Source organism: Salvelinus sp. IW2-2015, linkage group LG20 (assembly GCF_002910315.2).
Source record: "Salvelinus sp. IW2-2015 linkage group LG20, ASM291031v2, whole genome shotgun sequence".
In the NCBI taxonomy this organism is placed as follows: domain Eukaryota; kingdom Metazoa; phylum Chordata; class Actinopteri; order Salmoniformes; family Salmonidae; genus Salvelinus; species Salvelinus sp. IW2-2015.
The window spans coordinates 30,368,466-30,383,782 of record NC_036860.1 but is presented as its reverse complement, the minus strand read 5'-3'; the positions used below and the strand labels follow the sequence as shown (position 1 = coordinate 30,383,782).

The following is a 15,317-nucleotide window of genomic DNA, read 5'->3' as shown; positions in this document are numbered from 1 at the left end:
CGTAACACTATCTATACGGTACCTCCGACCACATTTTCAGATCAAGCATAAATTGTCTCTTAGGCTCCTTGTCCATTATTGGGCTAACAGTTAGATAGCTAAGTTAGCTGTTATGTAATTAATTAACTAGCTAGCTGACTAAATATAAAGTTGGTATGATACAATGGCTACAGTGACATAACAGTAATTGGGAATTTGACCTTGCCATGCAGGGAGATTACTCAACTGCAGTCAGAAAACAACCTACGTTTGCTAACCAGTTAATGTAACAAAATTAGCCAACCTAGCTAGCTACTGCTATCTAACGGTATTACGTACACATTCTGCGTAACATCGCATTCAAACGGGGCTGCAATGAAAACTAATGGGACTGTAGCGACTGTGTTAGCATCAAAATCCGGGGTGTTAGCTACGCTTCTATTCAAGCGTTGATTGACATGGTAATGGACCAATACTATTCAAGAAAAGATAAAAAACCTGCCCCCTCTGATGCTATACGTTGCATCATGGGGTGTCACGACGCAACGTACGGCACTCATTTAGCATTATGTAGTGGTTCTCGCCCAGATTAAAAACATGCTTAATCATATACACTTGTAAGACATTTGTTTAAATGTGTATTAGTATTAATACTATTATATCCAATATTAAACACATTTTCCATGAGTAGGGTGCTAATAGCAATGTGGTTATCAATAACACAAACACTGAATCAATCAACAATGAATTGCATAAGACTTTGATGTGCAGAATATTAAAAATAATACCACTGAGCCAACCTTTAATCTGCATTTATACAAGCAAACCCTTCACCTTCTGATAAAGAGCTTTCGTTTTTTTGTTCTCACGTTTGCTGTGTTCACGTTTTGAAATACCTTTGCTGTGCCAATCTGTTCACTGAGTGCTGTGTTCAATAATTGAAGTGGTAAATCATGTGTGCAATAACACATTTCTGAAACTCTCACGTGTGCTATCTATTAAACTCGTTTGCAAACGACATGCTCGAACCCAAATTGAAACGTGACATTCCTGCGTGCTTCTCTTTCTACTCTTGATTGTTTAAAGGTGAAGAAAATGATCGGGACTCCCTTAAAGACCAAAGTGCACAGCCAGTTCGGTGATCTTTTATAGCATGTCACCATACTGCAATAGTTATTAACTATGTGGAATGTTTCTGGACCATTGGCTTCCCTGTAAACAGGTACTGACAGGAGGCATGAGCCACCTCTCTCAGGCTCCTCCCAGCCTTCACCTCCTCGTTAGCAGCCTGTAGCTGTTCAGGGGTGTAGCGATGCCATTTCTTGGGCTCTTGTTGGGCTTTTCCCTTTCCAGACATTTCCTGTGAAAATCTAATCAAATTACTTTTTTTTTGTGTTCATGCAACATCATTTATTAAGATAATTCCAAGGCAATGGATTCCTAAAAAGTAGATATAATTTCCATGTCATTCAACATGACGTTATTGTATATGTCATGGAAAGAGCAAGTGTTCATAACTTTTTGTACACTCAGCGTATATGATGGACTGAGAGGACAGAGGTGAGTTGTTCAATTTATTTTTTATAATAATATTGTTGCTTTATACAGTAAAGTTAAGTAGTTTTATACAATTATTTATCTTGTGCTATTGGAAGTTATAATATTAACACTAATCATTCTCATGCTTTGTTCATTAACATTATATCAAGTAACATTATGCTCCTTCATCCCTCACTCTGAACAGAATCACCCCATCCCCTCTCAAAATAAAGTTCCCTACTTTGTGTAACTCATATATTTAACGGTATATATTTATTTATAAAGACATTATCAATGGTGAGTGTAAAGTTAATTACTTGTCAGTTCATCAATAGTTAATTCAATCAATAGTAAATTTTTTGCAACATCACTGTGAGCCATCATGACTCTCAAAAGCCGTGACAGCCACACTTTACTTGTGTATCTAATGTTAGCGCCGCCCTAAAACCTCCCACCACGATCATTACACATGTGCACCTTGTGCTGTGGACAATAAAATGCCACTAAAATGTACAGTTTTGCCAGACAACTCAATGCCACAGATGTCTCAAGTTGAGGGAGCGTGCAATTGGCATGCTGACTGCAGAAATGTCCACCAGAGCTGTTGTCAGAGAATTGAATGTTTGTTTTTCTACCATAAGCCGCGTCCAACGCCATTTTACAGAATTTGTCAGTACATTCAACCAGCCTCACAACCGCAGACCATGTGTAAACATGCCAGCTCAGGACCTCCACCTACGGCTTCTTCACCTGTGAGATCGTCTCTGACCATCCACCCGGACAGCTGATGAAACTGTGGGTTTGCACAACTTTAGAATTTCCGCACAAACTTTTCGAAACCGTCTCAGGGAAGCTTATCTCGGTGCTCGTTTCCTCACCAGGGTCTTGACCTGACTGCAGTTCGACATCGTAACAGTCTTCAGTGGGAAAATGCTCACCTTCGATGGCCATTGTCACGTGGGAGATGTGTTCTTCACGGATGAATCGCAGTTTCAACTGTACGGGGAAGATGGCAGACAGCGCGTAAAGCGTTGCGTGGGCGAGCGGTTTGCTGATATCAATGTTGTGAAAAGAGTGCCTTGGTGGAGGGGTTATGATGTGGGCAGGAATAAGCTACGGACAACGAACACAATTGCATTTTATGAATGGCAATCTGAATGCACAGAGATAACATGACAAGATCCTAAAGCCCATTGTCGTGCCATTCACCCGCTGCCATCATCTCATGTTTCAGCATGATAATGCACGGCCCCATGTCGCAAGGATCTGTACACAATTCCTTGAAGCTGAAAATGTCCCAGTTCTTTCATGACCTGCATACTCACCAGACATGTCACCCACTAAGCATGTGTGGGATGCTCTGGATCGACGTGTATGACAGCGTGTTCCAGTTCCCGCCAATATCATGCAACTTTGCACAGCCATTGAAGAGTGGGACAACATTGCACAGGCCACAATCAACAGCCTGATCAACTCTATGCGAAGGAGATATGTTGTGCTGCATGAGACAAATGGTGGTCACAGCACTGGTTTTCTGATGAACACCCTCCCTTTTTTTAAGGTATCAAACGATGCATATCTGTATTTCCAGTCATGTGAAATCCATAGATTAGGGCCTAATGAATTTATTTCAAATGTCTGATTTATATGAAATGTAGTTTCAATAAAATCTTTGAAATTGTTGCGTTTTATATTTTTTGTATGATAATTATTTATTTTTACCCCTTTTTCTCCCCAATTCCGTGGTATCCAATTGGTAGTTAATCTTGTCCCATCGCTGCAACTCCCGTACGGACTCGGGAGAGGCGAAGGTCGAGAGCCGTGCGTCCTCCGAAACACAACCCAGTCAAGCCGCACTGCTTCTTGACACAACGCTGGCTTAACCCAGAAGCCAGCCGCACCAATGTGTTGGAGGAAACACCATACACCTGGTGACCGTGTCAGCGTGCGTTGCGCCTGGCATGCCACAGGAGTCGCTAGTGCGCGATGGGACAAGAACATCCCTGCCGGCCGACGCTGGGCCAATTGTGCACCGCCCCATAGGTCTCCCATTACACAGGTGCACCTTGTGCTGTGGACAATAAAATGCCACTAAAATGTACAGTTTTGCCAGACAACTCAATGCCACAGATGTCTCAAGTTGAGGGAGCGTGCAATTGGCATGCTGACTGCAGAAATGCTGCGACAGAGCCTGGACTCGAACCAGAATCTCTAGTGGCACAGCTAGCACTGCCATGCAGTGCCTTAGACCACTGCGCCACTCGGGAGGCATGCGTTTTTATATTTTTGTTGAGTGTATATTTGAACCTCTTCTTATATGCACATAGGAAAGATCAATGTAATTCATTTCTACACAACACAATAGTCGTAGTCACCAACTCAGATCTGGCCACTCTGGTACCTATGTTACATCGCCGATCCTGCCACCTTTCTTTAAATTTACACCTTTCATTTGCATTGTCTACTAAAGTATGCCTTTCAGGTGTTTTGCTAGCTTCATGCTTAATAAACACTAGTTTAGTTTATGATATGCATCCGTATTATACCAATATAAAATAACTACCAATATTTTCTCCAATTCACTACCTCTATTTTCTAAATGAGGCAAAATAAATCCCCCAAACCATATGCACAGCACATTATTACAGGACCAGAAGAATTCAAATAGAATTCTACAGGCACAATCGTCATATACAGTTATCAAGATTTGAACAAAGTAGTGAGTAGTGCTTTGGTTTGCTGACGACATGAGTCAATGTAACTGGTGATGATAGGGGTGCTCGTCTCTGCATGGGAGTGTCATTCAAACTTCTTGAGGTGGTTGTAGAGGGACTGGACGTAGGTGAAAATACACATAGGGTCTGGTCTGCTACCCATCACCATCATATCCTCCACCTCTATGAGACGCACACAGTCGGCTTGCTCCCTGAGAGAGACAGAAGGAGAGAAAAAAAATATGGACCAATATTTAAAAATAAGGTTTCCAATAGATCTATATTATGATACCGTAATCCACAGAGTAGTACCAGGATCACACGCGCACACACACAAACTTACTCTGCTGTGGTGAAGGCCACTTCAAAGTTGTGTTTGCGATTGGCAGGGTTCAGTGTGCTGTAGTCAAACACCAGGGGGAAAAAAGAGTGGACCAGGGCAGCGAATGCCATCCCATCACACCAGCTGGACGAGAAGTTGTGGATGTCTATGTTCTGGTGGAGGAGAGAATGGTTGGAGCCAAATGCAGTGTTACTTCCATGGAAAAACAGTTAAAAACTTGCGTATTCCTATACATTGACTAACTAAGGGCCAAATTTGATGGTAAATCCTCTACTAACATAAATGCATGATTAACACATGGTCCAGTTACGAACAAAAGTGAATGGTCTCAGAATATGGAGCCTCCTATGGTGTCTAAAGTCCTGGCAAGGACTGGGATGGACTAATCGCTGGAAACCAGAACCAAATCTCACGTTTGCTAACTAACATTTATATCACATTGTGAACAGTCCGTCACGAGGGACTAAGGCCGGACTCACCTGGTAGCCAATGGTTTTGGAGTGGCACCACTCCAGGAGCATTGCCTTGATGTTGCTAGCGCTGTTGAAACTCTGAGAGCGCTGCAGTGTGTGCTTGGAGCCTGTAGCCTTGGACCTGCAGAGTGGAACATAGAGGTGTTCAGTTGTTTGTGGCTGTGTAGCTCAGTTGGTGAGAACATAGTACCAGCAACATCAAGGTCATGGGTTCATGTATGCACTCATTGTGCTGTAAGTCGCTTAGTTTGCGTTGTTTGCTAAGGGGCATATTAACAGGACCCAACAGTCTGACATATCACACAATAACTAGGTTTCCATCCAACTAGTGACAGATTTTCATGCAAATATTCTAAAATCCGCATATAGAATTGTCCTGCGAATATTCTAAAATCTGCATGAAGAAAATATGCACATTTTCCCATCTGTGGTGTGTTTCCACCAAACAGATTTGTTGTGGATGTTGTAGTGCACACAAAATGTACTTTTTCGCTTTAGTTTTCATTTACCAAATAAAATCTAAATTTCAATGTGTTTCCATCACATTTTTTTACTCTACAAATAGTTATGTAAAAAAAGCGGTTGCGTTAAATAGCGAATGTGCCCACTCTAGTCTTGGCGCGTGCACTCTAGCCAACAGCTCGCAGATACAGTGCGGGTAGGCTAGTCTACATGAAGAGATTATTATGGATAAGAGCAAGAATATTTTTCATTGTCAAATGGCAGTCAAGCATCGATCATCATGTCACCAGAATAAGACCCTCGATATTTATTGGAAAGGAGCATCAAGCTCATCATCGTGCACTTTCACCACCCTGTGAAGTTCATCATAACTAAATTTAACCTGTAGCCTAATAAACTGCATCATTTCCCAAGTCATAGTGGGAGGACCACACACCATATCATCACGTGATACAAGTTTACTTTGATATGATGGTTATTGTATCAATATTTGCGCATAAAGGAGTTCCCACCTCCATTTCTCACATAATTAATTTTGCCGACACAAAATGATCCCACCATGTCGAACAAACAAATTACCTGTTGGCATTTATAAAATTGTACCGAAACCTCCTGTTTCCATCATCATGATTTTTTTTTTAATATGGTATGACTTGACTCACATAAAAACTGTGGATGCAAACATGGTTAATGACAGTGATAATATACATATAGTAAAGGGTTGGGGAACATATAACTTTGCTTTAACAATTATCCAATAGGAAGTAATAGTTAGCTACGGTGTGCAAGTGAAGTCAGGGTGACTGACTGTGCCTACCGTACCTGTCACACTCGTAGGCCAAACTCTCAAACAGAGACCGTTTGCCCTGCATCCCGAGGTTGCGAGGCAGCGTTTGTGACCTCTGCAGCTTCCGCTCCCCACCACCCCCAAACTTGTCCAGACCACCAAGCCTGTCCAGAATGCCAAACTTGTTCGGACCGCCAAAACTTTCCAGACCGCCAAACTTGTCCAGGCTCCTATAGATTGTGTAACAATTGACATAATTGCGCTTTTATAGTATGTAATAGTATGTTTCGAGTATGTTAAAGACTGACCTGTCTGTGCCAGGGGAAAGCACTTTTCTGGGTGGTAGGAGTTTTTCTGAGAGCGAGAAACCGACAGACGGAGGGGGGTGGGGGAGAGAGAGAGAGGACAATGCTAACCTGACAACAAAGAAAAGACTAGGAGAGGCAAAGGCAGATGGCACAACACACAATGAAGACCAGAAGACTACTATGCTATGCCTACAGACCAGTTCCTACTTTTACCTGTGGTTGCTGTGAAGCTCATGCTACGGGTAAGACTCGGGCTCGCTGCCTTAACTGCATGTACTACTGTAAAAGAAGGAAGGGAAAGAAACTGACATAGAACTGGAGGTCAGACAAAGAAATGGGGAAGAACAATGTCAGAAACGGGAAAGATGAAAGATACTGTAGCAGTGAGAGAGGAGTCCTTGTGTCCCTGTGGTACTCACCACGTTCACTACGTTTGAAAGGAAATTCTCCTGATGCTTTGGGTTTGGTCTCCTCAAATACTGATTGTCTAGGTGTTTTGGGTGCAGGGGCAGGAGATGGAGGGACTGCAGGAGACTGAGATTGGGCGGCAGAAGACTGACTTGGGGCTGCGGAAGACCTGGTTGGGGCTGCAGGAGACTGAGTTGGGGCGTCAGGGGCCCAAGATGGGGTGGCAGGGGACTGGGCTGGTGCAGTTGGTACCTCGGGGCTAGTTTTGCTCATGGCACTGACAGAGGCATAGGGCGGGGCCAGAGATACAGGGGTGGGGTGCTCTTGCTGAGCTGCATGACTGCTGACTGGTGACCTCACTTCCTGATGTTGTCCAGGCAAACTCTCTGCTTTGGTGAGAATAGACAGAAGAGGAGAAAAGGTTAGCTGGTAGGGTTTAGCTAGAATGCAAAATTTGGTTTGAACTAGAGGGTGACATCAGGTCAGATGGACAGTGTCAACCAGACCTGGGTTCAAACAGTATTCATTTTCTTTCAAATGCTTTATCTGTGCTATTTGAAACCGGACAGGTATTCAACGAGTGTGGCTGATAGACACATACAATATATAAAATGTTACACAATCTAGGCCTACTGCAAGCAAAATGATTATGTATCTGATCCTTGTAATAGGCCTGGAGGGGTAAATGTATGTATTTGCACAGGGTCTCTCTCTTTAATGCTGGTGCTGAAACAACCAAGACAAGTCAACTAAGTCAGCCATGGATATGTTCCTTAACTTAACTTTAGATTCTTCAGAGCACATCTCAAAGAGATAGTTCATTCATAAATGAACACAAAATTACCCAGAAGAGCTGCATACAAGTTAAGGAAACAAATATGTAATTTGGGTGAACTATCCCTTAAAGAATAGAGAGCTGAGTCCGGTCCATGTTCTACTCACCGGGACTAAACAGAACATCAAGTGCTGTTTTGGGAGTGGTGACGTCTGCTATTGGATAGGTAGGAGACTTTGGTGTTGAAGCAGGACACTTTTGGGCCAAAGCAGGAGATTGTGCTGGCGGTTTGGGGCTAGTGGGGGAGTCCGTTTTGGTCATGGGAGTGCAGGGAAGATGAGGATTGCCGAATGACGAGCCCTCTGATTTGTTAGGAGTGTACATACAGTAAGAGGAAAGGTGAGAGTCAAAGAAGGAAGAAAATTGTGTAAAAAGATGACTTACAAAATAGTCCACAGCCTGCTTACAAGGTAAGGAAACAAGTATGTTACATGTATTTTACTCACCAGATTTATACAAATAATCCGATCTTGCTTTGGGTGAGGTGACATCTGCTAATGAATGACCAGCAGACTTCAGTTCTTTGTCATGTCCATTCTCCAACACAGCAGTAACATTTTCCTCTTCCATTTTGTCAACAACCTTATGTCCCTTTATAAGAGAAACAGAACACATTAAGGTGCCCATTACTTCACTAGAGGCAATCTAAAATAGCATACCATAAAACAAACCTCTACAATAAATGTAAGTCGAATCAGAAACAATAATCAAATCAAGCTTTATTTATACAGCACATTTCAGACATGGTATGCAACGCAATGGGCTTCACAGGGGAAAAAACAATGAAAATATATATATATATATTTATTACACAACAAACATAAGAGGATTAAAAAAAAAAAGAATAAAAACTGATTGACTAAAAAGCACCCTAACGAAAAGCTAAGCTAAAAAGGTGTTTTTTAAGATTTTCTTTTTTAAATGTCCACAGATTAGGCCCCTCAGGTCCTCTGGCAGGCTATTCCAGAGGCTGGGGGTATAGTAACTAAAGGCTGCCTCTCCATGCCTCTTGGTCCTAGGCTTTGAGATAGTTAAAAGGCCAGTGCCAGAGGACCTGAAGGACTAACTTGGTACATAACTTAAAAGCATGTGTGACATGCATTGGGGTGCACAATCGTGGATTGATTTTAAAAACCAAAAGAAGAATCTTAAAATGAATTATAAAACTCACAGGCAGCCAGTGCAGAGACCTTAAAACTGGTGTAATGTGTAATCTCTGTCTGATCTTGGTCAGTACCCGTGCTGCAGCATTCTGTATGTATTGCATTTGACCAATGGATTTCTTGGGTAGACCAGACAGGAGAGCATTACCGTAGTCAAGACAGCTTGTAATAAAAGCATGGATGAGTCTCTCTGAATCAGCCTGAGAGAGAAACGGACGCATCTTGGCAATGTTCCTCAGGTGGTGAAAAGCTATTTTGGCAACATTAGTAATGTGGGATTCGAAATTGAGTTCAGAATCTAAAATAACACCTACGTTTTTTACCTGGTGTTTTATTTTTAATTGCCAGTGAATTAAAATCGAACATTGTGGAACACCACATGTGATATGTATTTTCTTTGAGTTATGTTCACCAAGGTTGACAAACTCTTGAAAGGTTAAATAGGTCCTAAACCAATTTAGAACTGGACCAGAGAGGTCAACCCACCACTCCAGTCTGTCCAGAAGGACATCATGGTCAATAGTGTCAAATCCAGCACTTAAATCGAAAAGTACAAGGACAGAGAGCTGTCCAAAATGGGCCATGCCACAAAAAAATGGGCCAGAATTGCCGGGGCCGGTTTATGGTCCCTGTCCGCCCCTGAGTTACATCCATCCAGAAAGAAGAATCTGATGGTCCCAGGAATCCTCCATCTAAAACCATTCCAATCTTTATCGGAGTTTTCCTTGATATGTGTTTAGGATCAGTGCAGGCGTCTGTCTTATCACTTGTTCACTCTTAGAAGAGATCCTGATAAAGGTTCTCAGCTCAGCTGACTGCCTCAGTGTCTGTATCTAAGTACATGTCTGTGCTTGCCTTAGTGACTCTGGTTCTCTCTGGCTCGCTCTGTCTAGCTGTATCTGAAGTTTGAGATCTCCTGCACTCTACTCATCCTCTATCTCTCTACCCTCCTCCGTGAGGAAAGTGGATGATCTCGATCACAACCACTGGATGGATATGTGACAAAATGCTCTCTTTCAAACTTGTTTGAATTTAATAACAGCAGAGCAACAACGACCATAATGTCTTTATGACATGACCATTATTACGGCTGCAGTACCAAACCCATATGCAGGGACCATTGGTGTTAGCCATAGATCCACCATAGTAAGACTGTGTGTGTGTGTTCAAGTGCAGCACTACCCTCGTGGCAGATGGCCTTTGGCCGCTCTCTGAGCTTAGTGCAGCCAGCCCAAACGCCCCATCCCAGAGGGAACCAGCAACTTATCAAAGGCCAAACCAACTGGAATCTGCTACATGCTCAAAATGTCACCAGGAGCATAGCCTTAGAATCTAGCATAGCCTTAAACGGCCAGATTAGCAAATTGAAAACAGGGTCCAACTTGTGGAAACAAACAAATGAGCAGCTTTAGGTCTTTTAGGTGTCCCAAAGACAAAAAACAGAGCCATTTTGACTCCCCTTGACAATAACAAAATTGGACATTTGGTCTGGAAATTGTATTATTCTTACTGGTCTTTGGGTCTCCATAAGTCCCCATTGTGACTCTGGTCTTTAGTGGCACTGGGGCTCAAAGCGTGGGTCTAACTGACAGGTGTGGAGAGACCAGTCTTAAGTCCTGAAGCTATTTTGGATTTGTAATCAGTTCCTCACTCCTCTCAGATCCTAGCATAGCCCCAGACGGGGCCTTTTGAGATCAGGAGTTAGTATTGGGAAAGCCAAACCGTTCCAATGCTATCATTCAGTGCCAGAACTCCGTACTTCAGAGCCTGCTGGACTAGCAGTCTCTCCTGCTATCCACCCCATGCCTTTCCTAACTGGCTGCGTCTGCCAGCGATAGAGTCACGATGAGAGCCCAGTCAAGTCATCAACTCATAGCAGAGGGACAGCAGAGGCTAGGGGTTAGCAGTAGCAATGATCTGTGTGTGCAACTCGCATACCTACTGTATAACTGTCGCTCTCGATCTGTCTCCACGTCTGCTTCTTAACCTCTTTATCCCATACCCTCTCTCCGAACCTCTTTCACTTATAGTCTCTCTCTCTCTCCCTCTCTCAGAAACACGCAACACACAAACATAGTCAAACACAGTCATACACCCACATTCTAACATGTTATTTAGAGTCACAAGGAAATTCAGGGTTAGGGTTTCAAGATGCGCGCACACACACACGTAGGAGCGCATTTCTATCAGACTGGCTCATTGAGTAGTCGGGGATGAGGAGGGATCAGCCAGGTGATAACAGTGCTGTGGAATGTTGGCAGGGTGTGTGTTTTCAGTGGGGAACAGCTGGCGATCTGGCTCAGGGGGATATTGTCGGGGAGTCGGAATTCTACTTTCCGTCTTGTCAGGACGCTCAATTCAGGACTGGGATTGGTTGGATGAAGCACTCCCTCGTGCTGAAGTGAAGAGTTATGGAGACCCAAAATAGCTCCTTTAGGGCCTCCACATGGTACTTGCTGTGTGTTAGTGTGTGTACCCCTTGTAAGCCTAACTCTTTATTTGATTGTAGATCGAAATAACAAACTCAAGTGTGTCTGCTCAGTGAGTGATAACGATAGGGGTGGGAGTCAAATAAGATATAACAATACATGTCAGATTATTACCTACCATTTTCCTATCATAACCCTACCAACCATTAATCCTATAATCGTTCTAATAACCAACCCTTCTCATACCCCAAGAGCAGTTGATATGAAATACAAACAATCCAGACCTGACCAGCCACAACCTAAAAGAACATCTTATCTTCATACTACCAGATACAGTTCATTTGGAAAAAATTCAGACCGCTTGACATTTTCCACATTTTGTTACATTACAGCCTTATTCTAAAATTAAATTGATAAAAAAATGGTTTTCTCTTCATTGATCTACACAGAATACTCCATAATGACAAAGCAAAAACTGGTTTTAGAACAACAAAAAATACAAACTGAAATATGACATTTACATAATTATTCAGACCCTTTACTCAGTACTTTGTTGAAGCACCTTTGGCAGCGATTACAGCCGCAAGTCTTCTTGGGTATGATGCTACAAGCTTGGCACACCTGTATTTGGGGAGTTTCTCCCATTCTTCTCTGCAGATCCTCTCAAGCGCTGTCAGGGTGGATGGTGAGCGTCGCTGCACAGCTATTTTCAGGTCTCTCCAGAGATGTTCGATCGGGTTCAAGTCCGGGCTCTGGCTGGGCTACTCATTCAGAGACTTGTCCCAAAGTTACTCATGCGTTGTCTTGGCTGTGTGCTTAGGGTCGTTGTCCGGTTGGAAGGTGAACCTTCACCCCCAGTCTGAGGTCCTGAACGCTCCGGATCAGTTTTCATCAAGGATCTCTCTGTACTTTGCTCCATTCATCTTTCCCTCGATCCTGTATAGTCTCCCAGTCCTTGCCGCTGAAAAACATCTCCACAACATGATGCTGCCACCACCATGTTTCACCATAAGGATGGTGCCAGGTTTCCTCCAGACGTGACGCTTAGCATTCAGGCAAAATAGTTCAATCTTGGTTTCATCAGACCAGAGAATCTTGTTTCTCATGGTCTGAGAGTCCTTTAGGTACCTTTTGGCAAACTCCAAGCGGGCTGTCATGTGCCTTTTACTGAGGAATTGCTTCCGTCTGGCCACTCTACTATAAAGGCCTGATTGGTGGAGTATTGCAAAGATGGTTGTCCTTCTGGAAGGTTCTCCCATCTCCACAGAGGAACTCTGGAGCTCTGCCAGCGTTGACCATTGGGTTTTTGGTCATCTACCTAACCAAGGCCCCTTTTTGTCTTGGTGGTTCCAAACTTCTGCCATTTAAGTATGATGGAGGCCACTGGTCTTGGGGACCTCCAATTTTGCAGAAATGCTTTGGTACCCTTCCCGAGATCTGTGCCTCGACATAATCCTGTCTCAGAGCTCTACGGACAATTCCTTCGACCTCATGGCTTGGTTTTTCTCTGACATGCACTGTAGGACCTTATATAGACAGGCGTGTGCCTTTCCAAATCATGTCCAATCAATTGAATTTACCACAGGTGGACTCCAATCAAGTTGTAGAAACATCTCAAGGATGATCAATGACAACAGGATGCACCTGAGCTCAATTTCGAATCTCATAGCTAAGGGTTATGTAAATATTTTACCTTTATTTAACTAGGCAAGTCAGTTAAGAACAAATTATTGTTTTCAATGACTGTCGTTCAGGGGCAGAACGATAGATTTGTACCTTGTCAGCTTGGGGATTTGGGATTTGCTTGGGGATTTGGACTAGTAACCTTTCGGTTACTAGTCCACCGCTCTAACCACTAGGCTACCATGCCACACAACATAAGGTATCTGTTTTTATTTTTAATACATTTGCAAAAAATTCTAAAAATCTGTTTTTGCTTTGACATTATGAGGTATTGTGTGTAGATTGATGAGGAAAACAATGTATTTCATCAATTTTACAATATGGCTGTAACGTAACAAAATGTGGAAAAATAATACTTTCCGAATGCACTGTACATGCAGTGGCGTAAAGTACTTAAGTAAAAATACTTTAAAGTACTACTTAAGTAGTTTTTGGGGTTATCTGTACTTTACTCCTTATGTTTTTGCCAACTTTTACATTACTACATTCCTAAAGAAAATAATGTACTTTTTACTCCATACATTTTTCCTGATACCCAAAAGTACTTGTTACATTTTGACAGGAAAATCTCAATTTCACACACTTATCAAGATAACATCCCTGGTCATCCCTACTGCCTCTGATCTGGCGGACTCACTAAACACAAATGCTTAATTTGTAAATTATGTCTGAGTGTTGCAGTGTGCCCCTGGCAGACTCCAACACCACCACCAACAAATAAATTAAATTAAATTGAGCCATCTGGTTTGCTTAATATAAGGAATTTTAAATGGATTATACTTTTACTTTTGATACTTAAGTCAATTTTAGCAATTCCATTTACTTAGTATTACTTATTTAAAACCAAATACTTTTAGACTTTTACTCAAGTAGATGGAGAGTTACTGGGTAACTTTCACCTTTACTTGAGTCATTTTCTATTAAGGTATCTTTACTTTTACTCAAGTATGACATTTGAGTACTTTTTACACCACTGTGTACATGCTGACATTTCAGCAAACCTTGTAGTGGCAATCTCAGACCTCATTTTCTCATCCATTTATCTATCCCCCTCTCACATTCTTAGCATTGACCTTCACCTCCATCCAACCATGACAGAAACTACACAGTTGACTGTTGTGAGGTCACCTGTGTACAACTTCGTTAACCCGTAACAAGGCTGACGTAAACACTCATCTACCTCACTATACGGGCATTATGGGAAATATATGGAGAGCGATGAGGGTGCTGGGAAAGGTGGAGTTGGGTTGCTACTATGTCCGTCTCTTCTTCCAGCCTTTCTCTCTGGTCCCCCCCTCTCTCTCTGTTTCTATACATCCAGAGTTGCAACATGACGTAAGTTATGGGAAGTTACGTTAGCTGGGAATCTGTGGTGCTACTAAAATATATACTGAAAGAGACACACCCAAACCAGCCCCAATCCAAACGTCCAGGACCAGGGCCATCAATCAGGCCTGCCCTGCCAAAAATACATGTGCCCTCTTGGGGGGACAGGAGGAGCGGAGAGAGGGGAATGGATGAGGGTACAAACACACAGACAGAAATACATCTTTGGATTCAATGAGAGATGAGAAGTAGTGTACGTACGCGTGTCCAGTTAGTTTAAGGTGGAGGGTACGAAAAGTACACTTAAAAGTAGCCATGAAAGAAAAATAGATACCCACACAGACTGAATGAATAATAAAACTGTGAGACTCATACACTGTTGAATGCTATCTTCTTTCAATGGGAGGTTCCAAAAGACAGACAGTGAGAGGTCCTCTGGATGTCACACTCAAGGCCCTACTGGAAAAACCACCAGCAGACATGCTACATTGAATGTGTAGAGTTTGGGTGTCTGCCAAAATGTGTGTGTGTGTGTGTTATTTAAATACTTATTTTCTGTGTATTTGAGTATTTTCAAATAATGTGGCCTGAATCAACTACTTCTATCAGAAGGATTTGAAAGTATTTTCAAATACTTATTTCCAAATACATTATTTTGAATACCAAACCGATTTATAGGATTGTATTTGAGTCAGTGTATTTGATTATACTTTCAAAGTGTACTTCCAAATATATACTACTTGTCAAAAAAAATAAGTCTAAATACGTACTTACCCTAAAAAATATTTGAACCCAGGTCTGGTGTGTGTGTGTGTGTGTGTGTGTGTGTGTGTGTGTGTGTGTGTGTGTGTGTGTGTGTGTGTGTGTG

At 42.4% G+C, this 15,317-nt stretch overlaps 1 protein-coding gene across 4 annotated transcripts in view; it reads right to left on the bottom strand.

Moving 5' to 3' along the window:
- Window positions 1–679: 679 nt before the first annotated feature.
- The window catches only part of LOC111980198 (smoothelin-like protein 2), a 17,183-nt gene continuing 2,545 nt past the window's right edge, over window positions 680–15,317 (bottom strand). For 2 of the 4 annotated variants that reach the window (XM_070449332.1, XM_024010878.2), the window contains 9 exons: window positions 8,295–8,439; window positions 7,956–8,150; window positions 7,025–7,402; window positions 6,819–6,884; window positions 6,606–6,651; window positions 6,333–6,527; window positions 5,055–5,169; window positions 4,576–4,727; window positions 680–4,444 (listed from right to left, as the gene is read on the bottom strand). In XM_070449332.1, coding sequence (XP_070305433.1) covers window positions 4,318–4,444; window positions 4,576–4,727; window positions 5,055–5,169; window positions 6,333–6,527; window positions 6,606–6,651; window positions 6,819–6,884; window positions 7,025–7,402; window positions 7,956–8,150; window positions 8,295–8,439 — 1,419 coding nt within the window. In that variant the 3' untranslated portion in view covers window positions 680–4,317. The remainder of the gene's footprint in view (window positions 4,445–4,575; window positions 4,728–5,054; window positions 5,170–6,332; window positions 6,528–6,605; window positions 6,652–6,818; window positions 6,885–7,024; window positions 7,403–7,955; window positions 8,151–8,294; window positions 8,440–15,317) is intronic. The other 2 variants (XM_024010880.2, XM_024010879.2) reach the window with 2 other exon arrangements.